This window comes from Micropterus dolomieu, linkage group LG09 (assembly GCF_021292245.1).
Source record: "Micropterus dolomieu isolate WLL.071019.BEF.003 ecotype Adirondacks linkage group LG09, ASM2129224v1, whole genome shotgun sequence".
Classification (NCBI taxonomy): Eukaryota; Metazoa; Chordata; class Actinopteri; order Centrarchiformes; family Centrarchidae; genus Micropterus; species Micropterus dolomieu.
In genome coordinates, this window is record NC_060158.1 from 28,859,823 (window position 1) to 28,886,595 (window position 26,773).

Sequence of the window (26,773 nt, forward strand, 5' to 3'; positions counted from 1 at the left end):
CTAAGCAGAATGGTCCGACACAGTTTTGCCTGATGCTGATATGACATTGCAATAAAGTGCCGTGCAGTCTACCTCTAGTGCTTCAGCTTGCTGCACAGTTTGATAGTGTTTTAATAGCTAGAAGAGTGGAACTAATCTTGATAATGTAGCAAATTAAAGCAATAAAACATAACTGTTACAGCAGACATGTCACATTTTCTTAGAAACTACTTACACTGTGTGAGACCAATTGTTTCTTACTAAACCAATAAATGATTAAATCATAACAAATGCAGTACTGGTGATTTCTTTGTATGTTTATTACATCATTTTTCTTACGGTGTCACACTGGTCAGAATACAGAGAACTTCAAAACATAAATACATAGAAAATGCAGGATCACAGAGGGAAAGCATTACTAGTAGAAACGTATAAAATGGACTATAAAGCATGTATTTTGTGCTTTGTTACTGACACAAGGTTAAATTGAGATGATTCTTATCATATACTTAAAGATTCAGACAAATTACCACTTGAAGTTACTATGTAAACAGCCGTTGCCAACACAATAACATATACTGTGAATTGAGAATTGCAGTAATAATTGATGAGTCAGTTCTGCACAAAAGAAGAAAGTATTTCTATTTAAATGTTTGAAAGCCTCTGAAAGGTAAACTGTCACTCTTCCTCAGTATTTCTAATAATCTGGCCTCAACTCTGATACATACCCTCATACTGTTGTGTCTTCTGAATGAGTTACTTACGAATGAGTTACTTACGAGTTTGCATTTTTGACATGCAAAACTGACTACACTATTTCACTGTATATAAACTACATGATTCCCATTAATGTGGTTAACTAGTGAGATGACCACTGCCAGACAAGTGAGAAAATTGATTGTACACCATTTTGAAAACTGTCTGCCAAAACACAACTCGTTTGAAGGCACCATGAAACACTATGATACACGGTAAAGAAACTTAAATTGGTGCTTATGAGATAATCTGACTATGTTAATGACTATGCCTGAGATAATGGGCAGCGCCTTTTGCACCAGTTAAATTTAAAATTCTACAAACAAAATGCTTGTTGGATTGTCTAGTAGTGTCTGAAAGGTTCAATATGTGTAATTAGTTTGTGCAACATGTAGTCTGACCACGTCTGAAGGCAGAAGTGTTTGTAGCTGTTCTGGATGCCCACTGGAAGACATCCAGAACGTTGCACTGGGCTGTTCACGTGAGAAGTGACAGCTCTTCATGGGAAGGTGATTCTGAGATTGTCAGTTTTGGAAAGTAAACATTTTCGGACACAGCCCCCTCCCAAATCTGCTGTGGGATAGATGTGCGTGTGTGTGCGTGTGTGTGTGTGAGAGGGATGTTCAATGATCCAACAAGCACTTTCTTTGAAGCATACTAAACGTTTCTATGGATCACCTAGGACCTAGTGAGTTTAAAGTGTACAGTTGATGCCTATACTGGAGCTTAGTTTATTGGTGAATCTTTGTTTTTTTTTGCTGCGTCATAGAGACTTCTCCTTATTCTCCCTGGTTTTGTTATCAGCACCTCCACTCCCCAAATCTCCTCCAAAGTGATGTTTTAAACCTCAACACAGCTAGCTTCTGAGTTTGATCTGGGAGGAAATGTTGGGATCTGGGGACAACATAACAAAATCAGGGTGTATTTTAACTATTACAACAGATAAGGGCAGCTAAAAGTCTGTGGCTCAACACATGCTAGCCAAGATCAGATGGTCCTGTCCAGTAACAGGAACTAGTATATTAAATAAAACATCTGACTGCAAATGACTTAATCATGGTCAACAAATGGCTACAAATAGATGTTATCTACTGCTAAGGACGAGGATGATAATTTTTTGTAAGCTATATTAAATTGTAGTTTGATTCTTAAAACCTTTAAAAAATATAGAAATGTGAATACTTTGACGATGTGAGAATTTAAACGCAAACTAATTATAAAAATTATAAAATTATAAAACTAACCTGAATTTGAACTTTAACTGGTGCAAAGGATGCTGGGCATTATACTGGTGGAAGAGTGATGTGGAAACCTGCCAGATAGAGATCACGGCATCTAAAAACTGTAACAGCATAAATGTTGGGAACAGCTTGCTGGGTGCAGACTAGACCTCGCACTTTTGTATTCTGTCCGACACCGGATGAGGCTAGTGATGTGCATGTTGTTACTCTGTTTAGTTAACTTCCAGGGTGGAGACGGAGCTTGCTGTTGGGTTGGGCTGAGAGCCTGCTCTTCACAGGAGGATGCAGCTGCATGAGGAACCCTTCTGGCTGCTGAGGAGGCCGTACTGCGAGGTGGCTACTGACTGGATTAACTTCCAGAAATTATTGAAAGAGATGCCCTCGCCGTCAGCTACACCCATCTTCCGCAGGATCTCACTCAGTCCCTGATCTGTGCCGATCCCCTGTAGGAACACACCACGACAACATGTGAAACTCAGGCCGTGTTTTCTCATCATAAGCTAAGCAAAAAAAGTTAGGAATTATTTCTGTGTTCTCAGAGAAAGTGAAGGTGCTGGCCACTAACCAGAACTTAACCCTACGTTAAAGGATCATTCCACTTTATTACAACATGGGCCCATATTTATTAAGCTTCTCGAAGTGCCCTTTTAGTCTTAAGTGCTGAGGATTCATAAAAATTACTCTCCCAGGTGTTTGAGACAGCTTGAGAGGTCACTGTGGAGAAGGAGACATGTGCGAACACTTCAGCAGAGGAAGAATGTTTCTGAATTCTTTAATGACACTAATTAAACAGTAATTAATTAAACAGTATCGTTTGGACAGAGGAGGCATCAACTTTGTCGGCCAGCTGGTGAGGGACGTCATCTCACCACCGACTTTAGCAGCAATGCGTTTTCAGCTGAATTGAAGGTGGTGATGGCGCGTCGTTCCTTAGCCACAGGACAAATGCCGCAATGCTGATGATTTAGAGCCATCACAACCATCAATCAGCAGAATTGTCATGGAAACAATTATGGCACTTACAGCTCCACACTGTCGCGCGTTTCATCGACTTCCCAACAACACCCCGTGTAATCCAACAGAAGCAAACACAATTCATGCAAATATCCAGGAGTAGGAGGCTCAACTGATGGCACTCATAAAGATCTTTTATTTTTTTATTTCCAAAGTGTATAATAATGTATTGTCCCGGAAGTTCTTTACTGTCCAATGTGTGTCTAATGTAAACTCCTCTTAGGAATGAGTGGTCCTCTCATGCATCGTCATCCGAAATTCCATTTTCCATCACAGCAAAGTGTCGTGAGTCAGCTCCAAGACTGACACTTAAGATTTATATATTTATACTTTATATACATGAATACTTATCTTAAATTAGGACTGAGATGCTTTTGTTTTTACTCTTAAGTTAATCCTTAGCAGTGTTCTTATGAGTAATTCTGGGAAGCTTGGGAAATTACTGGCCCTGGTTCTCATATCTAAGTCAGTTACAACAATGACATCAACCGCGTGACATCGACCCCACAACAAACCCACCCTAACTTAATATAATGACCTAAAGGTTATTTGAAAGCCTTTCCAGAAATGTAATTCTGGTGGAGAAATTGCTAATCCATTGATGTCATTAAAATCGTACTTTTTAATACAGTGAGTCAAAAAAGCCTATAAGCCTACAATAACCCACTATGGGCCAGATTTACTACAGGTTTGTGTGAGTAAAAACGCTTGCAAACTTGATATCTACAGCTGATTTACACACGGTGTGCACGCAGAGTGACATCTTTCAAAAGCACAAGATAGCACCTGTTGTTCATTTAGTACTTTTGCCTTAATGAATATGCAATTCTGGGCGTAACATGCAAATACACTTATTTACTACACGCAATGCGATCTACCAAGCCTAAACGCAATTTCACCTGAGAGCAACAGCATCTGTATTTAATACGTTTGAAAGTGTTGCAGAGATGGCTGCTGTTATCATTACCAGAAGGAGACACATTCATAATGAAAGAAAACGTAGAGAAATTAATAATATGAATAATATTGAAATACGGTTAGTTTATTTTACTTATTCGATAAACTATATGAATAATTTTTTTTGTATTTTCATTTAGCTTTGGCAATACTGTTTCAAATGCAAATTTCGTTTCGACCTGACTCCTTTTCTTTCTGCAGTAGTGCATGGATCACGCATAAAATTCATCCAGCCAAAGGGAACGATCTCTTTCTTCTGGCTGAATGAAGTACGATCTGCTGGCTTTTCCTCACGTCTGGGTCATTTCAGCATACTGTATCTGTTTCTGCTGGGTTTTCCCAAAGCAGTTTTTCAGGTGTGCTGTCCCAAGTACTCAGTGCAATCTCAGGCAGGATGGGCAGGTACATATGATTTCCACATACTCGGGACGCACTGAATGAAACAAACCAAGGTTTTTATGCAGTGGCTGCTTTCCCTCCCGACTCTCCATGGAGGAACCATTAAAACACACAAACCCCTTGTTTAAACTCTGCCACCTCCATTGTGTTTGCTCCTGTCGTCATCTACGAAATAATTCTTATTAAATCACCCATAACAGGTACTAAAATTGCACATGCAATATTTTAGAATAGAACAGGCAATTTAGTACTCTTTATTCGGGATGTTAGTAAATAATGCCCTATGTGTATTTTGTGTGATGTTGTAAAGTGTACAAATTTTCCACAGGTTGTTAAAACCTGCACCGTGAAGGCAGCGGTGTAAAGGCATGGTTTGCATTACGGGAGGGATTGAGGGGGTCTGACCCCTTTAATTAAGACTTGGACCTCTCCAAAAGAGGCAAAAACAGTTCAGGGGGGCTTTCTTACCTGTAATTTCAACATATTCATGCCTCAAGAATCTTGAAATACGATTTCGATACGATACACCCCTAAAATAGACCGTACCATTTTCTAATCTTGACAATAGTTGAACGTCTTGTCTGCATGCTTAAATTCCAGTGGCTCATTAAATTCCAGTGCATCACACAACAAGATAATGGAGACACTGTAGGTTAATGTACGTAATTAGCATTCTAGCTCGTTTACTACACTTAGCTTTCCTACCTTCTGAGTTTCGTAATTAGATTGTGTCAAGTGTCTATGGTGAATGCTAAAGTTAGTTAGTTTCTAACTTTTGCCTAAAATTACAGTAAAGCTAACTATCGCTAGCTAAAGCTAACATTTCTTTTACTTAAATGAGCTATGTAATTCTAGCTAGGTGATAGCCCGGTCTATCATTTCCAGTGTTGGTCCTTTATGGGCTCTGAGTGAAACTTTCCTCAATAAATGTGGTGGCTGTGGCCCCTGTCAGACAGGCTGCAAACATGCCTATCCAGCTTTATTTAGAGGTCAAAGTGAAATATCCCTCATTGTGCAGGAAGACGATGTGATGGGTGTTCATGGTGGACAGTTTGGATAATTATTTTCCAGCCCACCTTTGGTTTCTCTTCTAAACCGGTTTGTCTGACCTGTTGGCTTGTTTGCAACCTGTCTGACCATCTGTCTGCTTGTGTCTCTTTACCTGTCAAATGTTTGGTGATGTCAGGTATTAACTTGGTTTGTACAATGTTATCATGGACAAACAAACAACTATTATCCTTCATCCTTCATGCATTTCAAGTTTCAAGTTTACACTGCACAGGATGTGCTTCTGATGAGGCATGTCAAGGCAGAGTGTAAGAGCAAGATGGAACTTAAGATTGCAGTGTCACGTCCAAAAAAGGTTAATTAGGATTTTTCCAGGGCTGTACCTTCCAAAGGAATACTCCAATGAAAATGTATTGTATGTGCATCTGTAGGCTTGAAGTGTGGCTCAGAAAGGTTTGTTTTTCGCTCTTCAAAGGGATGAGCACAGTAGTTATCTTGGATTCACTGCAGTTGCACTTCAAATATCAAAACATCCATAAAAAAGTTTCAGACTACTTCTGCAACATAATCCACTTCTGTATCCATTCGTGAACCTGGTGTGTTCCAGTCATACTGTCACACACTAACATACATGAAGTGTCTATATTAGAGCCATTGTTCAAGCCTTTAAAATTAAAATGGTACACTCCACCTTGTTCCTCAGTTAAATAAAAACTTAGATGATGGTTTCAGTCACCTGAGCCTAGTTCTTGTGTGTGTGTGTGTGTGTGTGTGTGCCTTTTAGTTGTGTGTTTACTGTGTGACTCGTCTGCTGAGCATGTTTCTGTCTCTGTGTGAGGTGAGCAAAGGCCACGTGTGCTGCCACACCCAACTGCTGCCGTCTACAGATTACTACAGATCTAGATTAACTGCAGTTTTACCTGGACCATGGTGGGCATTTGGGAGGACAAAAGACCTTTGAATTCATCCGTTTTCAGCGTTGGACTATTGTCAGCAGAAGCCGAGTGGAACTGGGTGACCAGCGTGTTGATGGCCGTCTCCAGGTCTGAATACTGGGGAGAAGAAAAGGGAGGAAGGAATGGAGGGAGAAAGACATGGTTATAACCAGATCCAATACCAAAAATCCAAAAGAAAAAACATTTTATTTGTAGAGCACGTCAAACACACTCAAATTGAGACCCTGAAGCACTCCTACCCAAACATTTCCACATCTAATATAACTTATATGATGAAGAACACTGTCCTCTAACTAGCTTTGTTACTGGCTACTCACCCCAAAGCTGCAGCTAATGACCAATCAGCAGGGAGAATGCAAAGAAATGGTCAGAAATTTCTCCAAACTAAACGATGACTAATGATTATTGCCTTCAAAAACAACCCATATGCACATTTCCTGATCTGCTACCTCTCTGGTTAAGGCTTGGTTACATTTAGGTAGGGCTGGGCCATATGGTCAAAACTGTTATCACGATAAAAAATGTCATATCATTCGATATTAATAATTATCAGGATAATTGTCAAATCGTTTTTTCTTTCAAGTTTAAAGGCTGATTTTTACTCTTGCGTGAAAATTGAAGAACATGGTCAGAACATGACTCTTCACACATCCTCACTTCACAAATCTTAGGGAGAATGTTCAAAACAATTATGATAAAATCTTTTTTTCAACAAGCATTCACAAAATTAAATAAATCTTTTTTCAGTCCCTTCTCCTCAACAAACTAAAGATCTTAATAGAAAAATTAAGTGCTAATTCATTTGTGATTCAAATGAATAAAACATTTATTGAACATCTGTTATATTGTTATTGAGGAAATTTATTTCAAATAATTATCATTATTATTTTATTGCCCAGCCCTATGTTTAGGCAAATAAAAATACTTGGTTAAAGCATCTATAATAGATATTTATATTCTATTAATATATCGAATAACAACGTGAAGCTTCTTAAAAAGTTTTAAAAAGCTGCGATCTGCAGACCTGCTAAGCAGCAAAAAGACACCAGCTGGTGAACATTGTGGAGCATTTAGCAGCTAGAGGGCAGATATTCAGGAGCTGGTGGAGACCAAAAACAGAGCTTACAGAGAGAGAATACTGGAATTCACTATATCAACTCAAAAAGTGATGATGTGTCAATATTAGGTCCCTTTGACTCCATGTGGCTTTTTACATTGCTGACTTAACATGATGCATGCTAGTTAGAAATTTTGCCGGGGCCGCAAAAAATCACTATATCCGCTGTAGTTGTTTTCTCCAGCTGCACAAAGTTGGAACCACCGTTTGCCTGAGATCAGTCATTGTTCTAAGCTCGCACAGGTAGAATGTGTCCGACTTGACAGCGCGGTTTTTATACCCTGCCCCTGCAGCCACCTCCTGCTCATGTTAGACAGCAGTTATCAAGTTGGCGAAAGTCAGCGAAACTTGTTTCTGCTGCCCCCAAGTGGCCAAAAACAGCTAGTGCTGTGTTAAAGCGAGGTGTGTCAAGCAAGCGAGAGACTCTTGAATTTCCTTCAGAACTTTCTTTTTCAATTAAACAGACACAAAGATGTTTTCATGCTTTTATTTTGTAGGCACAATCACGTAAGAGGAAGTGATTATGTGAGTAACTTTTGCTGTCATGACTGAGATCTGTTTCAGCACCAGCCGCTATAATGTTTAATAATGTTTCAGTTCCTAGTTAAGGACTACTAGCCAATCAGAAGCAAAGAACTGCGGGTTGTGTGAAACCGGTGAACACAGCTTCGGTTCAGCTGCATATCCCCTTACCAGCTTAGCAACATGGACTGGAGCAAGAGTTTCAGAGTGGTGATTTATTAATCTGTAACAAAAGTATCTTTCATCCATAAAGTTTTAACTGAGCTCTGTCTCTACATCACAGTAAAAACTTCATGTCCACTGACTGCCTGGAGGGTAGCTAGTGTTTGGAAGGGAGAGAGGAGGCAGAAGGCGGACGTCTGCAGCTCAATGTTTTTCCACCGGTGTTTTTGAGGGCGTGTCCGACTAGCCGCAAGGCGAGCATTATGACACATGTTTTTTGTGATGTCACAAGAAAGCGGGAGAAAAGGCTGGACTACACACTTTGTCACACAAGTCATGCCACCCGGCCGCCATCTTGGCAAAGCCTCCGGGCAGCTATTTTGGACTAATAAGACCAGGCTCCTATCTGAATGAATGGGGAGAGAGCCAGAACTGCGCTTTTACTGGTCACTGGGACATAAAAACTACGTGACTAGTATGAGCAGTAAAATCTAATAAAAATCGCTGAAAAGGTTTGACGACTTTGCCCCAAAATAAGGTTTAAAAAGCTTTCTTCCTGACCGGTTATCCTACTGTGCATGCGTCTCCACTTCCACATATGCATACGCAGTAGAAGTAAAACAGACCCTTAAGTCCGTGGAACCACACGATTGGTTGAAAGATGTTTCCAGCTTTGGCTGTTAAAAGCAGATGATTGGCTTTCTAGCGGGAGGGGCGGTATAACCCACATCTTTGGTGTTACAGGCTTTCCCCATAGAGTTGTATTGAGGATGTGATTGAGTGGCGTGTCTCCTCGATAAAACGTCTCTGGTTCAGAGCAGAGTTTTCTGTGGGAGTTGAGAACCCCCTTTGGGCTGGACTTTGGGCTTTTTGACTTTGCAAACCTATTACATGCACAAAAAAGGTCTATAACTCAATAAAAGAGAGGGAAAAAGCCAAAAAGCAGAATATGAAAAATAACATGTTGGGCAATATGATGTTGTATACATTAACACATTACCAATTTGTGTACCATCAGAGATTTTTTGCACTGTGCCATTGTATCACTCCCTTAATATCTAGGAATGTATTAGGTTATTGAGGGTGATTCTGCAAATCACTGAGCAGAGTGGCTCTATAATACGGGATTTTGCAACAGTGAGCAGTGCCTGTATTTGTCATCTATTTTACTAGCTGGGTTAGCCAAAATACTTTCCTATCTGACTACTACTATATAAACTATCTATACTATCTATAAACATGATCAGAATCAGAAATACTTCATTGATTTATGATCTTAGTTTACTTAGTAAAAACAGTACTTTATCTTGCTATACAGTATCAGTACCACAGTATAATATTACGTACCATATCGCCCATTCCTACTGGTCATACAACTACAAAATTAAGATCAGGGAAAGATTTTGGCCTTGGCTAAAAGAAACTAAAATTGACCGTTGGTAGGAGACAGGATGTGTCCAGTGGCAAGTCAAACAAGCAGGCAAGTAGCTCTCTAACTGCTTTAAAGCAAGCTGAAGGAATCCTGGGCATTTCAAGAAGGAGCTCTAAACAAATGTTAAACAAATAGCAGGTAAGCTAACATTTCTTTAGGCTACTTGTACAAGTCTGGAGAACCAAAGGTGAGTTCTATCTTTTTGAAAGCCTTTAAAAAACTAATTTTTACAAGTTTACAAGTTTTATAAGCGAGCTGACAGAACAAACAAGGTCCCTTTGGTAGCTGATATGGAGATTTTAACTGTTTAAAGCAGTATTGTTTCTTTTGGCCACTTGGAGACAACGTTAGCATTCATTTCGGCTTTGTCAAAGATTTTTCACTGAACAACACTGATGAAAGCTGTGAGACTGAAGCAAACTTCAAATGTGCTGAAGAGTGAGACACTTTCCTCACAGTGAGCAACATATTTCAAATTCCATGCAATCATTTGATTCCATGTTGATGCTGATTAGAACAGATTTAAAGATGGCTGTCTTGTCGGCCGTCAGAGGAAAACGCTCCAGTCTTGTTCCATTTATTCAGTGTCTGTGAGCCAACAGCTTTGTCAAAACCACACCCTTTCTGACTGATGTCCCACAAGCTGCTGCAAGCCCTCTTCACCTCAACAAAAACGATCCCACAGAGAGCACCAATTTCCTGACTAAAGACAAGGCATAGTATTTACTACTGTAGCACATTTCAACACCTTTTTAAATTCACAAGTATCTCTTCAGAGATTAGGCTATGTCGGCCTAAAGTTTCCAAAAGAAATACAAACACTATCAAACGATTTAGTTAAATGGCAGGAAATAGAAATATGTAGGTAGGTTACCTTTTAAGACAAATCACTTTTTCACCTTTATAGCAAAGTACAGGAGTAAATCAGTAGTTTGTGATTTGGTTTCAGTGAGAACAATTAAAGATAGACTTCTGGTTACTGTTCCTATTACCACACCCTACATTTTTCCCTAGCTCACTGTTGATCTGAAACTCTACTCCAGGGGTGGCCAAACTACAGCCCACGTGTAAACTGTTGGGCCACTGCCCAATTTTAAACTGCCTGAGGTGAATTTGTGGCTTAAGCTTATTTCTAACAATTTGCACTGTACGTAGCACATCCTAGTTTAATTATCGCTGTCATCTTGAACAACTACTAGCAAGCCCCGTCACTGAATACTAGAGGCGCTGCCATTCTGAACAACGTTTTGTCCTACAATGACGGATAACTAGTGGATGAAAACATTTTCCTCAACCACAGGTTTCAGTGGAGCATTGTTTGCTCCAAAAACAGCTGTTTTTTAAGGATGTATTTTAAGCTTGAGGATGTTACCGATTGTGGTGGTTTGTTAGTTATGTGCTGGCTCTGTGAGGAAAGTTCTGTTTTCTAATTTTGGACAGTCCAGACAAAGTGGGACCAGAGGTGGTACCCCGCTGGAAGCTGACAGACCACTGGGGCCTCTCCCCCTACATTCTGAACATTCAGGTGTTTAACGTCTTTCACTTTACTTTTTTTATTCATTATCAGTAATTATTGATGAAGGAAGAACATGTAGCACAGTGAGAAAGGTCCTGAAATAAAGAGGAAGTCATGTTGCATTGCACAATCATGACCTACAAACTACAGACAGGTGCTATTCAAAATCAGACGTGTCCCTTATTTAGTCCCTGTATTAAATAATAAGATGGCTACACAAGTGCTCTTCTTAATGTTTCTGCAGGAACGCCTGTATACTGTGCTAGGTTAATGTTGTTAAAGTAGCTTCATGTAGCCTACAAAGGGCCTGACAGTCAGCAGGGAGGGGCCGCTGGCCTCTCAGTAGGACTCAAACTGGAGCTTTCGCTGCGGAACCGAAGCCGTCAGATTTCTAAAACAGAATGGCTCCAGTGTCTGATTTGTGAGAGGCGAGCAGTTTGACTCGACATATCCGGGACGAAGTAGCTCTACACAGGCGGTTTCTGCTCCTGGAGTTAGATGGGCGTCTTCAGCAGGAAAGCGCTCCGTACCGTCCTGACCTGAGCTGCTCAGTCTCACACGTTACAGTCCGCCCGAACGTCTTCAAGCTCAATCCGCGTCTACATGTCACGGTGTTATTTCGCAGCCAGGTTTTTCTCCCCGTGACAACGACATGTGAAGTTTAAAAAGTTTAAAAAGTTTAAAATGTCGACTTTACAAAACTTTGTGGAGTTTTTCACTCGGGCTCTAGGTGTCAGAAACAAAAGAACAGCTCGTGTATCGTTTCTTACCTGAGGCATGTCGACTGGGAGTTCGAATGTGGTCACTTTTCTTCCTGCGTGTCTCGCTGCTGAACTCGCTGCTGCTGCTGCTGCTGTGTGTCAGTGGAGCGCTGCTTCTGTCACAGCTGGCAGCGCTCCTGGATCCTCCCTCTGCATGAGAGCAGCCAGGAAGAAGCGATCCCTTCAGCCTCCCTCACTTCATACAGCACTGCAGCCTACCTTCAGGACACACACGTATGTGTGTGTCAGCTTATATAGATTTTTCATATATATATATATAAATATATATATATATATATATATATATATATATATTTGTATGGTTGTGGTTTGAACAAACAATGTGTGATACTGTATACAGTGAAGCCAAAGGGTATTCCAGAGAAGCAGCTCTCATTCAACAGACAACTCATTCCACATCTGGAAACCTTTAGTAAAAGTTGGACACTGTTGTTTTGCGCAATAACTGCCTGCAAGTTGAGGCTGGTATTCTACTTTTCTTCCAGACTGTTAGTGCAGTTAACCTCTTCACTACCCACTGCGGATGTGACACCAGATACTTTTGATACTGCCCGTCCATATGCAAATCTGTCCAGATTTTAGGTGAGACATTCAGGGTGTGGGAAATGTCTTGAAGTTCTTGGACAAGGTTTTTCAATAAAAAAAAGTAGGGAGAGACAGAGAAGGAGAAGGAAACCAGCAAGACAACATTCTTTCTATCTGGTTTTATGACTTCAGACAGTCAGTGGGGTGGGTGTATAAGTGAGGGGAAAAGGCTTAACCACAAGAATCCATCTAAAAGGGAAAAAAACTGGCAGAGCAGATCCGTAGCCTGAACTACAGAAAGAGCTTTTTTCCCAGGCTGGTACAGTAGAGTACAGCTGATCTTGGGGTGAAGGGTGTGTCGGAATATGGTTTCAGTGATTTTCATGGTTAGACCTACCCCAACTCTCTGCTTCTCCTTCCTCTCTTCTCCGCCTTGACTGTGTGACTGGCAAGGGTTGAGGCCACACCCAATCAAAGAGGCCACAGTGAATTGTTTCAGTATGAGACCATCAACCTTTCCCACTGCTCCATCCTCAGCGATACTGCACCGAGCTGCTCCCAGATGCTTGCATGCACAAGCACATATATACACAAACACAGACACCCCCCACAAGTTAAACTTTCAGCTATCAGTGAACATTCCTATGATGTTACAAGTGATCCTTAGTCATCACAAATGACAGTGAACTAAAGAAAACAACATTTAGGGAGCCTTTTATGTCTCAGAAATACAAAACATATGACGTACTCCAGTAAATAAGTGTTTCACTTCTATAAAGTTGAGTTGGGGTGTGGGTGCTGGGACTCACAAAAGAAAGATTAAAAACAGAATGGTCTAAATCTCTGACTTAGAGTCCTTGATATGAGTCAAACTCCCAATACTCTGGATCCTACATTTCCCATAATGCAACTTGATAGCACCCTATGGGCAGAAATATTTGTCTCTATTGCACCCCTAACACCTTTTAAGCCTTCAAAAGAGGGATGCTGGAAAACCAAAACTTGGCACACCAGTCAGAAGGGATGAAAAATGTCTCAGTACTGCAGCCCCGGCCGTACATTTCACCTTGATGTATGAAATTTGAGAGACAGATGTATCTTCTCTAGGCTTACAAAATGCTTCTTGGAGCCATACGCTAAACCCAACAGGAAGTCCGCCATTTTGAACTGAATTTGAAATTTTAGTATTTATGCATAAACTCTCTAAACCTGAGCATACACTTTGTCTCACTCTGTCACTGTTTCCCAGTACTAAAACTCACCCACACAGATTAGGCAGACTTGATGCTACAATGGTGTATTGCTGCCATATTCTTTGTTATAAATGTTCCTTTTGACAGTTATTTATATTTTTGTATAGTCCCATACTGTACAGATATTCCATCAGTTACTTAATTTTAGTAACCTTAGGTGCATCAAAAAGAATGTTAATGGATCAAGAAAACCCTAAATTGACCAACACAACGTCCACTTAGATTTTCTTAGAATTTGTTGATATTTGTGTGATACAATACTTTCTACTACCTTAAACCCCAACAACATCCACAAAACCTTTTCACTGCTCTACATGAACAATGCAATGCTTTGCTCCTGCATGAGTCGGAGAACACAGGGTTGCCTGCCTACCTCCCAACAAAGTTGAGATGTAAAAATAAAAGAGACCCATCAGCAAATCATCAAAAAATCCAAAGACAACAATCTGTTAATGCGTCTCTCAATACTTTCTCACCTCCAGCACATTTAAAAACACCTCTGAACATATATATAGCTGAATTCTTTTTCAAAGGCTCAGTAGTCTCCTGAAACAGCTGGACAATATAGTTTTGAACAAACATGACTCACAGGAGAAAATAATGCATTTGTTGGGAACTATCTTTAGCAGCGGATTTATCCATGTGGCGCTCTAGTGAGTATTTGGGACAGCAGGACGTGTGGTGTGTGTGTTCATGCTGATGGAGTAACATGTCACCCGGTGCAGCAGTGAGGCTCACTAATGGTTTTACGCAGTTTTTGGACAACAATGGAGCTCTATGGGCTCAGAGGACGTAGAGACATCAGGCTGTGATATACACACAGGACTTTTTTGGGTCTGCACACAAAAACACTCAGAACGCCTCTTTACAGTTTCTCAAAAAAGTCTGGTGCTCTACAACATCATATCTGACTACTGTTGATTCTCTGCTGTCACATTCAGGTCTCCACAACACACAGCATATTCAACTATTCCAGCAGAAAAGACTGACGCAAACAATGGTCCTTCAGTTATTGAATCTGGGCTAACAAAATGACTGGTGCATTCATTCAGAACTTCCTGTCAGTTTATAAACTCGGTGCTCAGCTGAAGGTGAAATCCCTCTAGGTGTTCTTTCAGTTTCTCCCTCACATTTTCTCTCATCACTGATGCAGTGTTGTTTGCAGACTGCTGGTCACTATGTTCACTGTCACACGCTGCTTCATCTCTGGACAGAGCCGCACTGGTTTCTGTCATGTGTCCCAAGTCTCCTTTAAGGTCCGCTTGTGACACCAGTATGGTTCGTGCTTCGACAGCAACTCCCTCCATCTTGAGAATGTTTTTCAATCCGTCTTCAGCAGAGGCAGGCACCAGAATGACCTGTCCCTCAGCACTGCCCTGGATCCAAAACAGCTGCTGCTGCAGGTTCGGGTGATGCTCTGGAACCGCAGCCTCGATATCCCCTTCACACGTGTCAGAGAGCAAATTCTGCTGAGAGCCTAAAAACTGCAAACTCTGCTCATGGATTACAGGCAGAGTGACTCCAGCAGGGATCACATGCTGAAGACCTTCAGTTTGGAGCAGGACTTGAGACTTTGTTGCATCCGAGTCACTGGTTTCTACATTTTTCCAAGGTCGTCTTTCCAAGCTAACTATCTGTATGTCGTTGGCATTTTCAGCTGTGCTACAAGAACTGGTTTCAACAGAGTCCTCATGCATAACAGGCTGGTCTACTTTGACAGTCTTTGAAACTCTGCATGCTACCTGACCACCAACCTGCACCTGTCCTCTTCCACAGTAAAAGCAGTATCCCTTCTCCTTCTCAGACCAGCTGTTGGTGTCTTGAAGAAAATGACCCTCAAACTCTATCTGATCCACACAACTGTCTTCAAACACCCCTGTATCCTCAGCTATAGCATCAGTCTCACTCTCTTCCTGGTTAGAGCCTTCTTTGCCTCGTCCCTTCTCCCCCCTGGGTGTCCAGCTCCCCCTGTTTTGACAACCATCTCGTGACACAAGCAGAGCCTGCTTCAGCCGTTTATCACGGAGCCTCAGCACAGTGCTTCGCAGGCGGTTCTCCCTCCGCCTGGCTGCGTGCAGCTGTCGCAAGGCCTTCTCCAAGCAGTCAATAGCCTGATCGAAACGTCTCCTCCACAGCAGGGGGAAGAGCTGTGCATAGCTGTGCTCCTTCGACAGGTAGAAGCCTGGAGGAGGGGGCAGGCGCCTCATATAACGTGACGGGGAGAGGGGCCGAGACGGTGGCGAAGGACTTCGTTCTTGCTGTGAGAGGTGCTCCACCCCTGGCAGCTCTTGAGAAGGTGCTGGTTTGTTTTCATTGGCCTCCCCAGCTGCTGCTACTGACCTCTGAACTGTGGGTTCTTCTGAAGTCTGACCCATGTCTCTCTCCTGCTGAGGGTTCTCCTGGTTGCCGGGATTCTTCCTACAGAAAGATGAAGTGACAAAGGCGGTCTGTTCCATTAGTGTTTCACATGGTACAACATACAGATGGGTGGACAAACATTTTCACATTTTCTTGCTACGTCGTTTCTTCTGGGCAAACGCTAGCTCTTGTCTCGTGCCGTTGTATAATCACTACAGGCCGGCGCCACCAGCATTGTCTCGGTCATGTGTGGCAACGCCTGTCACTTGTTGTGCCTCAACTGAGGGGCCGCATCATTCGAAGAAGAACGAATGGGTCACAAGGCCTCAAATTCGGAGAACGAGTCTTTCCGACGATGCAACCCCTGAACTGAGACACAGCTTGTCACTTTTCTTTTTTTGTGCTCACATTGTAAATCCATTCAAACCATCTACCCTCGTTTGGTGTTTTGATGATGGTGGTGGAGAGCGCGGTCTAACACGCCACTCCAAAACCCATTGGTGTTCAGCAGGTTTGAGATCATCAACCTTAGCGTAGGCCATTGCGTACGATTCGCATCATTTCCATCCTCATAAAACCATAAAGGGAGGCAGGGACCTGTATTGAAACTTCTGCTTTCCTTGAAAAAACTAAATAAAACAAAATAATAAAATCTTCATTTAATGGTAAGGTGACAGCTGCATTTTCACAGATGACTGGGGGCAGGGATCCTGGCGCTGTCACGAGTCACCCTTGATCGAGACCATCTTTTTACCTGCCTAACTGCTAACTCTGCTGTCGTTGCAGATCCTGCATTTTTAGACTTGATTACAGATTCTGGGCATTCACCTTCCTGCCTCTGGTGGTTACAGGTGCACATTTACTGGTTTGCATGGTACTAGTGACATTTAGAGATACCTGTATTTACTAACTTTGTTAAGGGTGCAACTAAACAATGTTTGTTATTATTGTATCTTTAACCACATTTAAATGTAAATGCTCCGTACTTGTATAGCGCCTTTCTAGTCTTTTCGACCACTCAAAGCGCTTTTACACTACATCTGCATTCACCAGTCACACACATTCATACACTGAGCCTAAGTGCTCAAACGGAAACTAACATTCACACACATTCATACACTGGCGGAACAGCCGCCAGGGGCAAATCGGGGTTCAGTATCTTGCCCAAGGACACTTCGACACGCAACCAGGGGGAGCCAGGGATTGAACCGCCGACCTTCCGATTAACGGCCAACCCGCTCTACCTCCTGAGCCACAGCCGCTTCAGCACTGTAGTAACAAATTAGTTGAACTCATGTCTCACTATCATTTTACAAGCTCAGAACCTTTTATATGCTCTTCAGAGTGAGACCTCTTAACTGCTAATCAAAGTTTGGCATGTGAAACGTCATTTCATGAGTAATGACCCTGTTTCAGTTCTGTTTACCTGACAGGAACGTCTTCTCGTTTCTGCAGTGTTCCTGGTCTTTTGCATTTTGTAGTTGAAGAGGAATCAAATACTGTAGGAAATGCATCTTCCTTTAGTCTTCTGATCCCGCTGTGAGTAAAAAAAAGGTCAAACACATTTTAGTCTGCCATCAGCAGACCCATACTTTGCACTAATGGTCAACAACAGAAAATTGAGAGTTGAACGACTGATATCTGTAATCTCTTAGCGTCCTGATGGGAGTCCGCATACCTGCATCCAGTCAGTTCAAAACTTTCTGGGGTGAAGTGTTTGGAGCAAAAGTAGACAAAGTCGGTCTGAGGGTCCCAGTAGTCTGCACGGTGGGAGTTGGTGATCCAAAGGTTCCTCCGAGTTGCTCCTTTGGGTAATCTGGCCATCACAATGACAAACAATTACTGAGCAAAGTAGCAACTGTTGTCACATTTGTCACTTTAACACTTAAGTGTACCAAATAACCCATTGTCAAGTCTGAACAGCAACACTTTCTACAGGCAGATAGGAGCATCAAGGTTATGATCGTTTACAAAAACGAAAGAAATAATGAAAAGTAGTAAAAAAGTAGTAATGACATTGTCATTAACTGAAAAAAAAAGGCTTTACAAAAAACAATAACTAACTAAAACTGTATTAGGTATAGGTTTGCAAAACTAACTAAAATAAACGAAAATGAAAGAGAAAGGAGTTTTCGTCTTCATCAACTTATTTCATACAGCCGACATGAGTCTATATTTTGGGAATATATGGGGCCGGGTGGAACTGACATTGTGGGGCAGTTGTTCTGGCCGGACCGGCAGTTCAGCGGTGCGGGCAGTAGAGGCACCCGTTTGTAAACCGCGGGTGTATTATGCTTTTGTGGTCCACATGAAGAGCTGTCATATGCTGCATGTTCAGCAACTGTCCTACCACGATGTGAATGAGTCAGATTTTAATCGGAATTGGTGTCTCGCTTTATTCGCGTCCATACGGAGCATAGCAAGTGGTGGACCGTTGTTAGCAAGATTTTTGGGAGCATCCCCATGTAACATTAAGGGTAATTTAGACGGGGAGACCCAAGTAGGGGTTTGCTGCTGGCTGGTGAAAAACTAGCTCTAAACTTACTGTTTCCAACACCTCAATGTCTTTTTCTTTTTTTTTTTTTTTAAATCTGTCTACACATTAAATAATCATGTCAAACACAGCATGCAAATAACCCAGCTGTGGAGTTCTTGGAAGGTGCATTCATTCATTTTTAGCAGAGCTAGGCAAGCAGCGTATCTCTGCTTCCCACAAGATCCATTTTCTATCAACGAATATTTGCCTCATCAGTTCAGCTCTCGTAGAAAGCTACAATCAAAATCATCATCTAGATACAGTGCAAAACAAAATGTAGTCTGCCAAAAAACTGCCATTGTGCTAAGTAAAGTACTGTAATAGTACAATGGAGATGGACCAACAAAATTCCACAGGTTTTTAAAAGTCAGATGCATATGACCATGATGTTTTACGAAATATAAAATGTTCACTTGTGAAAAGTGATGCCAGCATTACGAGTCTGCCGGTTGTCCCGAGATTTGCAGCCACCTGCTGAGCAATGTCTTGGCATCTGAAAGTGATACAGAGAAAATAGTAGTCAGTTTTATAGCTTCTCACCTTCCGTATACATCAATGTGCCACAGTAGTATATCTGTCAGTTTAGCACTTCTGTTAATGTAAAGGCGCAATAAGTCATATACTACTTAAATGACCACAGTTGTTGCTGATCAATGCCAGCCACTTCCCTGTTGCTGCTGAGGTCAAACGCTACTTCACACGTCAATAAAGACTGTGTTAGGGTGTGAGACCATGGCCCAAGGGGCAGTCCAGTGCAATGTGAAATTATATGAAAGAAAATTGGAACTGCACATCTGAAACTAACCATTACTTTGGTTCATAAAATGTGAAAACATAAAATGACCCTCGCAACTTCGCTGTGCCCAAAGTGAAGTCTTGTGTGCCCAAAGTGAAGTCTTGTGAAGCCTCACATCTGGGAACCTGAAACTAAACAAAAATGTTTTTTGCTTTGAACCCCATATGTGATGAGCTTTTAATTCCAAAATCATAGGCATTAATCTGCTGCACAGCCTCCACTGCTCTGACTTCAAACTTTCCATCAGCATATGGAATCTGGCTGCAGGCACCCAATTTATACCTGGTATTAAACTGCTTCGGTATACTTATGCAGATGCAGATCACATTTCAATAAAAGGTGAGTAAATGGGATGAAGAGCGTTAGTGAGGTCCAGTGCTGATGTTGGTCTGTAAGGGGAGGTCTGTGCAGGTCAGTCAAGCTCTTCCACATCAGGCTGGCTTTGTGCATGGGGGCACTGGACAGGCCCGTCTGCATCCAGTACATTTGGTGTTTAATGTCAGTGCAGTGAGAAAATGAACAGTGTAAAGAAACTCCAGGAGGTCCTGGGGTAGAAGGGAGCAAGGACGGAATTAACAATTATAAATGTGAAGGTTTCAAAGAGTCCTTAAAAATAAAAATCCATCTGATTGGCTGAGCAGTGTGACCAATGGGTGCATCTAAAATGTTGGAACTATCATTCATGCAATCAGATTGTCTTAGGGGGAAAAAAAGGATTTAGTGAAACAGCGGGGAAGGTAAGACTAGAGAATGATTTCCTGGTTGTGGAGAAACTATTGACATAGTCAGAAAGGAGGAAATACTGCAGAGAACAAAGATGCAGCCTGATAACGAATCAGGGCACCAGCAGTCCAAATCTGCTGCGGTCAAGAGATGGAAAAGTTACAAAAGAGACCGCATCGAAACCAGAGAGAATCCAAATAGTAAAAAGCAGCAGTTCTATCATATATAATAAAGGGCAGAGTAACTGATAATGAGAAAAATCATTAGTTGCAGCCCTGCAATACATTTTGAAAGACAATGACAACTGACAAAAGTTAAAATTTACTAATGTAAATGTCTTTGCTGTATTTCTGAAAGAAATCACATTTATCATTTCTTGAGTCTATCTATTGTTACCAACACATTCAGCCCGTTCAGAGAGAACAGACAAACTGGCGAAAGAAGCAGTCATCAAGAAACTGTTGAAAACAGTATTAATATTATCAAAATCAGAGTGTTGGAACAGTGCAGTGCGGAGAAATGTAACTCACCAGTGACAACAGGACTGACATAACACAACAACAGGGAGACATTTACGCTCAATCCAAAACAAGGCAGGTGAACTGAGAAGCAGGGGAACAAAACGCAGAGAGCAGGTATTTAAGCAGACTGAGAACACTGCTCATCACAGGAAAACATCCAAAGGGTCTGTGCGCTCTGCCATGAGGCTGACGGTCCAGCTTATCCAGACATCATGCAGGACGTGGACACAGGGAGGACAAGACATGAGGACACAGTGAGTGGACAGTGTTAAGAGAATATCTGGATGGCGACACCGTGTTCCAGGGAGGGAAGGCTTTGATTTTTAAGGACGACAAAAAGACTTGAAAGACGAATGAAACCTGAAGGTGGCAGTAACGCAACACCGTGGATGACAACTGCCTAAAACCCATGCTAAAACCTCCCTAGGAGTAAAAGAAGGAGTAGAAGAAGAAGAATAAGCAGCGTTGATAGCATTGGCTGCTGTAACGCTTAGGGAAACATAAACAAACAGTGTCTAGTCAGCGAAATGTTTAGGAAAGAAAATAGACCTAACGTTCAATATATCAACGTTTTACGTCCAGCATATGAAACGCTGTTTTTGTGGCCCGCCGGCGGTTCCAGCGGTGTGTCTCCTCGTTACGACTGCATTTAAAACTGTTAATCAGTTTAACGCCACGCGCATTCGCTTTGGAGATATTTCAGTGAAACAGGGAATAACGTTACTGGGTAACTTCACGGTATTGTCATGCAGCTGCTGACACGTCCTTTCCCTGCTGCCAGCTAACGTTGTCACGCTAATGTGACATCATGTAACAAGCTAACTCGGTGTAAAAGTCATGGACTCAAGTTGACTTACAGTTTTCGGTTCAGTATATCATTTATACATTCTAAAATATTACCCCTGCTCTGCAGATGTCGACCTCACAAAGATGGCGGATCTGTTCTTTCATCCGTCTTCCTCATTTTCTCGTCACCCCTTTTTTTTGTAAAGAAAACTTTATTTATAACCCGCACACTCCAAAGAAGATAATGTATTCATCCCGAAGGGAAGTTGCAGTAGCAGCAGTTTACACGAAAAACAAAACAAACAAATCCAGACTTACACAACTTGCCTAAATAAATCCATATGTATGATCAATGTGTGTGTGTGTGTGTGTGTATAAATACATGCATGGCTAAGTAATAAGAAAATAATTATTACAAATACATTTTCAGAGGCATTAAAATACATTTGAATATGAGAGTGAGTTGTATTTTCAATCAAGCCTATAAATGTATGTAAAACTACAGGACAATCTTATTAATATAATACTAATATTAATTTTCTGTAGGTCTAGAGCAGAGCTTTTCAAAGTGGAAGGCGGGCCACACCAGGGGGCTCCAAACAGGTTCAGTGGGGGATCAGTGAAATGAAAGTGAAAAAGGATTACATTAGTTATTTCTTTAGTTCTACGCGGTCTGAGCAGTTTTCAAAGCTAGCTAGCACCAGAGTCATTTTCAGACAAGAAGCGATTGATGCGCCCAGTTAATCATTTACAATGAGAGTTGAGCAGCATCGGACAAGCAGAAGCGATCATGTGAAGCTGTCGCGGTCCTGCTCATCTCACACACATACGCCGCCTGCTTCCAGAGTTTAATTGTCTTGACACAGTGGAATTTGTTGCCCATCTTTCCTGGCAATAAATGAAACAGTTATCATTTCATGAGACTTTATCATCTGTTAATTTTAATACTTAATACATTGTTTTTAGGACTAATTAAATAAATGTACAATACACTGTATAATGCTACATGGTAAATAAAAGGCTTCAAATAGACCCAGTGATCAGTGATCAGCAATCGGTGATCGGCCCAAAATATCCTGATCGGAGCACCACTACGATACGTATGGTACTGTTGGCTATTCCTGCTATTTTAGTAGTTTCTTCAAACAAGAAAATGATGAATTAAACAGGCCGAACTGTTACTAATGTGTCTTTGCTCTATTTATTCAACACAAATTAAAACATACAAGACACAACAAATAAAACAAAACAATAATGACACAAATATGTGTAAATCATCATCATCAATCATTAGTTAATTTACTAGTACACCTTTAGAAGAGAGAGATCTGATGTTTAAGAGTCCACATTTAACTCTCCTATTCGTTTGCACTATTGCTCTTGTGGTTTTAATTTTTATGAGGTTTTTATGCACAGCTCCTCTTCTGTTTACCTTTGATTTAAATAATTTTGATGGTCGGGGGACAGACACCGTCACTATAGGATTTTCACTAAGTAACTCCTGAAATGGAGGAGCAGAGAAGTGTGTTAGACTGCGACTCTGCGTAGGGTTTTGGGTGGGTAACTGCTGAAAAAGAAGGGCAGAGAAGTGTGTTAGACTGCGACTCTGCCTCCTGGTCTCAACTCTGGGTTGTCATGGATTTGGTCCACTAATAAACTTTGTTTTTGCATATGTACACACCGACTCAACATTAATCTTAGTGACCTCCGATTGGCGTAACCGGGAGTCATTACCGCCGACGTGAATAACAATCTTACTGTACTTATGTTTATCCTTAGCCAGCAGTTTCAAATAAGACTCAATGTCGCCCGCTCTGGCCCCAGGGATGCACTTAACTATGGCCGCTGGCTTCGCTAACTTCACGTTTCTCAAAATGGAGCTGCCAATGATCAGAGTTGGTTTCTCAGCAGGTGTGTCGCTGTCTGTTAGAAACGTGAACAGGTTGATGGTGCCCAGTGGGCTTTGAATGCTTACGACTATTCCTCCTTCGGACAGTCACCCAGCCCCCTCCCTTTCCAGGCTGCACAGGAGATGCCGGGGGACGGCTACCACAGGCTAACTCAGGCCGTTCCGCACCGTCTACCGGGAAATTAATTAACTACATAACTGAACAGTAACCAGGTGCTTCAGTGTGAATCAGTAGTTTAAGGTGTGCATGAGGGACGAGATAGTGTGTGGGTGTTGTAGGGTGCTTAAAAAAGAACAGAAGGAAAACTGAGGTAACACTGCAGTCCTCATGGCAGTGTGCCTGCAGGAGAGAAGAGTGGGAGTGAGAAGCAGAGAGAGCAGACCAAGAGCATGAGTAACATCACCTTGATTTCATAGGTTGGGATCACTGGGCCCAGGTGTTAACAGGGGGCACTAATCAAGATCCTGCCCAACTAGGGTTACCAGATGAGAATGAGTGAAATTCGGGACGGTGGAGGGAGGGGGGCTACCGTTACATTAGTGTCAATGAACATTAAAACACGTGAAAATCAAAACCCAACGGTGGTCATGATTAGATTTTTCTGAGGTTTATTGTTGTGATGTGTACATTGTCAGGTTATTTGCTAGCCGCCATAGACGGATGGACGTAGTGTCTGTGATGTCACCCGTAGGTTTCTGAAGAACTGTTTTAAAGTCCAAAGTTGGTGGAGCTGGTCGTCGCCATCTTGGCCGTGCGTCACCTTGCGTCACTCCCGGATAACTAAAAATGAGCAAAGAGGCGGGTCATGGGTGGAGCTGATGTGACTGAAACCATGCCCACCTAGCGCAATGTGACTGAGTTAGCTCAAGATAAGAAGCTAATGCTATATGCTACTCTGCTTTAGCAGATGTAGCTTCTAAACCCCTGGGGCTGTATGGTGGAGGTTGGTAGCCTGTGGCCGTGTTGTTACCAGTCTATGATCGCTACCAGCTTACACTCGAGGTAAGTTACCTGAAACTATACAACAACACTTGTTATTGACATTATACTACACAAGGTTTAAATGCTTCAACGATTTTTAATATATAAATGTGGTAATGTTAATTTGCAACACTAGTTTTTATCATGACTAACGTTGACAGTTAATCATGACTGTTGTTGCCGCTTTAGTTGGCATATTAACCGAATACGTTCACCACACCGCTATTTTGAGTAACGTTACAGCAATCAACAGCACTGTGTGAGATTATTGTCTTGAATATGACTGTTGAGATGGAAAGATACTTTGATATTTGTCACAAGATGTTTATTTCTTTCATTGATCGGTTCTTGATGAGGTCCTGATGCCTTTTCGTCTGCTACACACAGTTTAAACTCTAAGTAACATTACTAGTCTTGGCTACTGGACATTTGACAGGTGATATAACAGGACAACACAAAAACATTTAAAGACTGTTATCTATATTTTGTATCTTGTTCCATGTTCTCCCATATGTGACATAATAGTAGTGTCAACATAAAATGAGCCTTCTTTTAGAGGACCATCTAAAAAAAACTAGGACATCGCAGGGATGTTCATTGTGAGCACTAGAGCCAGACTAAGAGATTAAAGGTTTGAGAAACCTTTACCAGTGTTTTACGTTAGTTAGGTGATTAGAGAGCTCTTCTCCAGTTGACATTTTTGTATTATAAATTATTAATTTGAGAGTTTCCATGAGCTGTAAACTGTAATCATCAAGATGTGAACAAAAAAAGGGCTTGAAATACTTCACTTTGTGTAATGAATCTAGAATATACATTATATTACCGAAAGTTTTAGGAGACCCCTCCGAATCATTGAATTCAGGTGTTCCAATCACTTCCACAGCCACCGGTGTATAAAATCAAGCACCTAGGCATGCAGACTGCTTCTACAAACATTTCTGAAAGAATGGGTCGCTCTCAACTGTGATAGGTTGCCACCTGTGCAATAAGTCCATTCGTTAAATTTCCTCACTACTAAATATTCCACAGTCAACTGTTAGTGGTATTGTAACAAAGTGGAAGTAACAGGTAAAAAAGAAACTCAGACACAAAGTGGTAGGCCACATAAAATCACAGAGCGGGGTCAGTATGCTGAGGTGCACAGTGCGCAGAAGAGTGCAGAGCAGCTGCATCCAAACCTTACATCACCAAGTGCAATGCAAAGCGTTGGATGCAGTGGTGTAAAGCACGCCGCCACTGGACACTAGTGCAGGGGAGATGTGTTCTCTGGAGTGACTAATCACGCTTTTCTGTCAGGCAATTTGATGGATGAGTCTGGGTTTGGTGGTTGCCAGGTAAATGGTACTTTCCTGACTGCATTGTGCCAAGTGTAATGTTTGGTGGAGGGGGGCATTTATAATCCTCTCGGAATGTGTTTTAATAGCCATTTATCAAACAACTGTTGAGCACCTGTTGCTGTTGACTTACAGCTGTCACCTCTCTGTCATCCACAGCCACTGTATGTTACACATGCAGCTGGCGCTGTAGATTAATAAACCAGCTGCTGCGCTGGTTTGACTCATAACAGTCTATGGTTTGACTGCGCCTGAACGCTCCTCTACGAAGCTAGTGCTAATGGTAGAGATGACTTCCTGTGGTCTACTCTTTGGCGTACCGGCACCAGTACTCTTCTCTGCCCTCTCCATATCAGGTTTTCTGAGCACTACGTGATACTCATCTGTTCCTGTTCTCACCTGCCTGCTAATCTCCGCAGGGAAATTGGGAGCCTTACATGCAGTCGTGTGGATAGTTGCTTGTCAAAGTCACTTTTTGTGAACCGACGAATCACAGCCAGGAGTAGGCGGGATATTAAAAAAAGGTTTCTTGCACAATAATTTAATAACTAAAAACAACCCACAAAATGAAACTGCTGTTTTGTCCAACTGGAATGAAAGAGATGGTATTCTGCTTTTTATCTTTTCCCCTCTCCTTTATTGAGTTATATCTCTTTTTTGTGCATGTAACAGGTTTGCAAAGTGAAAAAGCCCAAAGTTCAGCCCAAAGGGAGTTCCCATCTCCCACAGAAAACTCTGAACTGAACTGACTGAAAACAGCTCATTTGTAGTCCAGCTGTTTCCCTTTCATCTCTGTGACGACGCAGTAAAATGCGCGTCATAATGCTCGCCAAACAGCTAGTCCGACACTCCCCCACAAACACCAGTGGAAAAACACTCATCTGCTGCAGCACACAGTGACAAGACGTCCGCCTGCTTCCTCCCCTCTCTCATCCAAACACTAGCTACCCTCCAGGCAGTAAATGCATGTAAAGTTGTTACTGTGATGTAGAGGCAGAGCTCAGTTAAAACTTTATGGATGAAAAATACATTTGAAACTCTTGCTCCAGTCCATGTTGCTAAGCTGGTAAGGGGATATGCATGTACCGAAGCTGTGTTTACCGGCTTCTCAGGGCCAGTCCTACTCTGCTTCTGATTGGCTAGTAGTCCTTAACTAAGAACTGTGCATGTGCAACTCCCAACAAAGATCTTGTAGAGGTAAGATGT

At 41.8% G+C, this 26,773-nt stretch overlaps 2 protein-coding genes across 6 annotated transcripts; both read right to left on the bottom strand.

The window, feature by feature from the left end:
• Positions 1-278: 278 nt before the first annotated feature.
• s100v2 (S100 calcium binding protein V2) lies at positions 279-12,018 on the bottom strand. The gene is made up of 3 exons (XM_046057981.1): positions 11,830-12,018; positions 6,275-6,406; positions 279-2,419 (listed from the first exon to the last, which is right to left on the bottom strand). Exons 1-3 carry the CDS (start codon positions 11,836-11,838, stop codon positions 2,249-2,251), a joined length of 312 nt encoding a protein of 103 aa, XP_045913937.1. The 5' UTR covers positions 11,839-12,018; the 3' UTR covers positions 279-2,248.
• Positions 12,019-13,063: 1,045 nt separating this feature from the next.
• Positions 13,064-21,522, bottom strand: thap7 (THAP domain containing 7). 5 transcript variants are annotated; one of them, XM_046057978.1, is made up of 6 exons: positions 20,563-21,078; positions 19,592-19,854; positions 18,927-19,006; positions 17,656-17,793; positions 17,404-17,514; positions 13,064-16,037 (listed from the first exon to the last, which is right to left on the bottom strand). In XM_046057978.1, exons 3-6 carry the CDS (start codon positions 19,004-19,006, stop codon positions 14,681-14,683), a joined length of 1,686 nt encoding a protein of 561 aa, XP_045913934.1. In that variant the 5' UTR covers positions 19,592-19,854; positions 20,563-21,078; the 3' UTR covers positions 13,064-14,680. The 5 variants fall into 5 exon arrangements, with proteins under 5 accessions (XP_045913934.1, XP_045913931.1, XP_045913935.1 ...); XM_046057975.1 differs by lacking the exons at positions 19,592-19,854; positions 20,563-21,078 and adding an exon at positions 21,454-21,522; XM_046057979.1 differs by lacking the exons at positions 19,592-19,854; positions 20,563-21,078 and adding an exon at positions 21,108-21,403.
• Between the last annotated feature and the right edge of the window lie 5,251 nt (positions 21,523-26,773).

Coding starts and splice junctions, on each gene's coding strand:
- s100v2 (XM_046057981.1), bottom strand. Junction 2,420..6,274: donor AAATGCCCACCATGGTCCAG/GTAAAACTGCAG, acceptor GTGTTCCTACAG/GGGATCGGCACAGATCAGGG.
- thap7 (XM_046057975.1), bottom strand. CDS start 21,504: ATGAAAGAACAGATCCGCCATCTTTGTGAGGTCGACATCTGCAGAGCA. Junction 17,794..18,926: donor GCTGGCATCACTTTTCACAA/GTGAACATTTTA, acceptor TGTGATGGCCAG/ATTACCCAAAGGAGCAACTC. Junction 16,038..17,403: donor CGAGAAGACGTTCCTGTCAG/GTAAACAGAACT, acceptor ATCTTTCTGTAG/GAAGAATCCCGGCAACCAGG.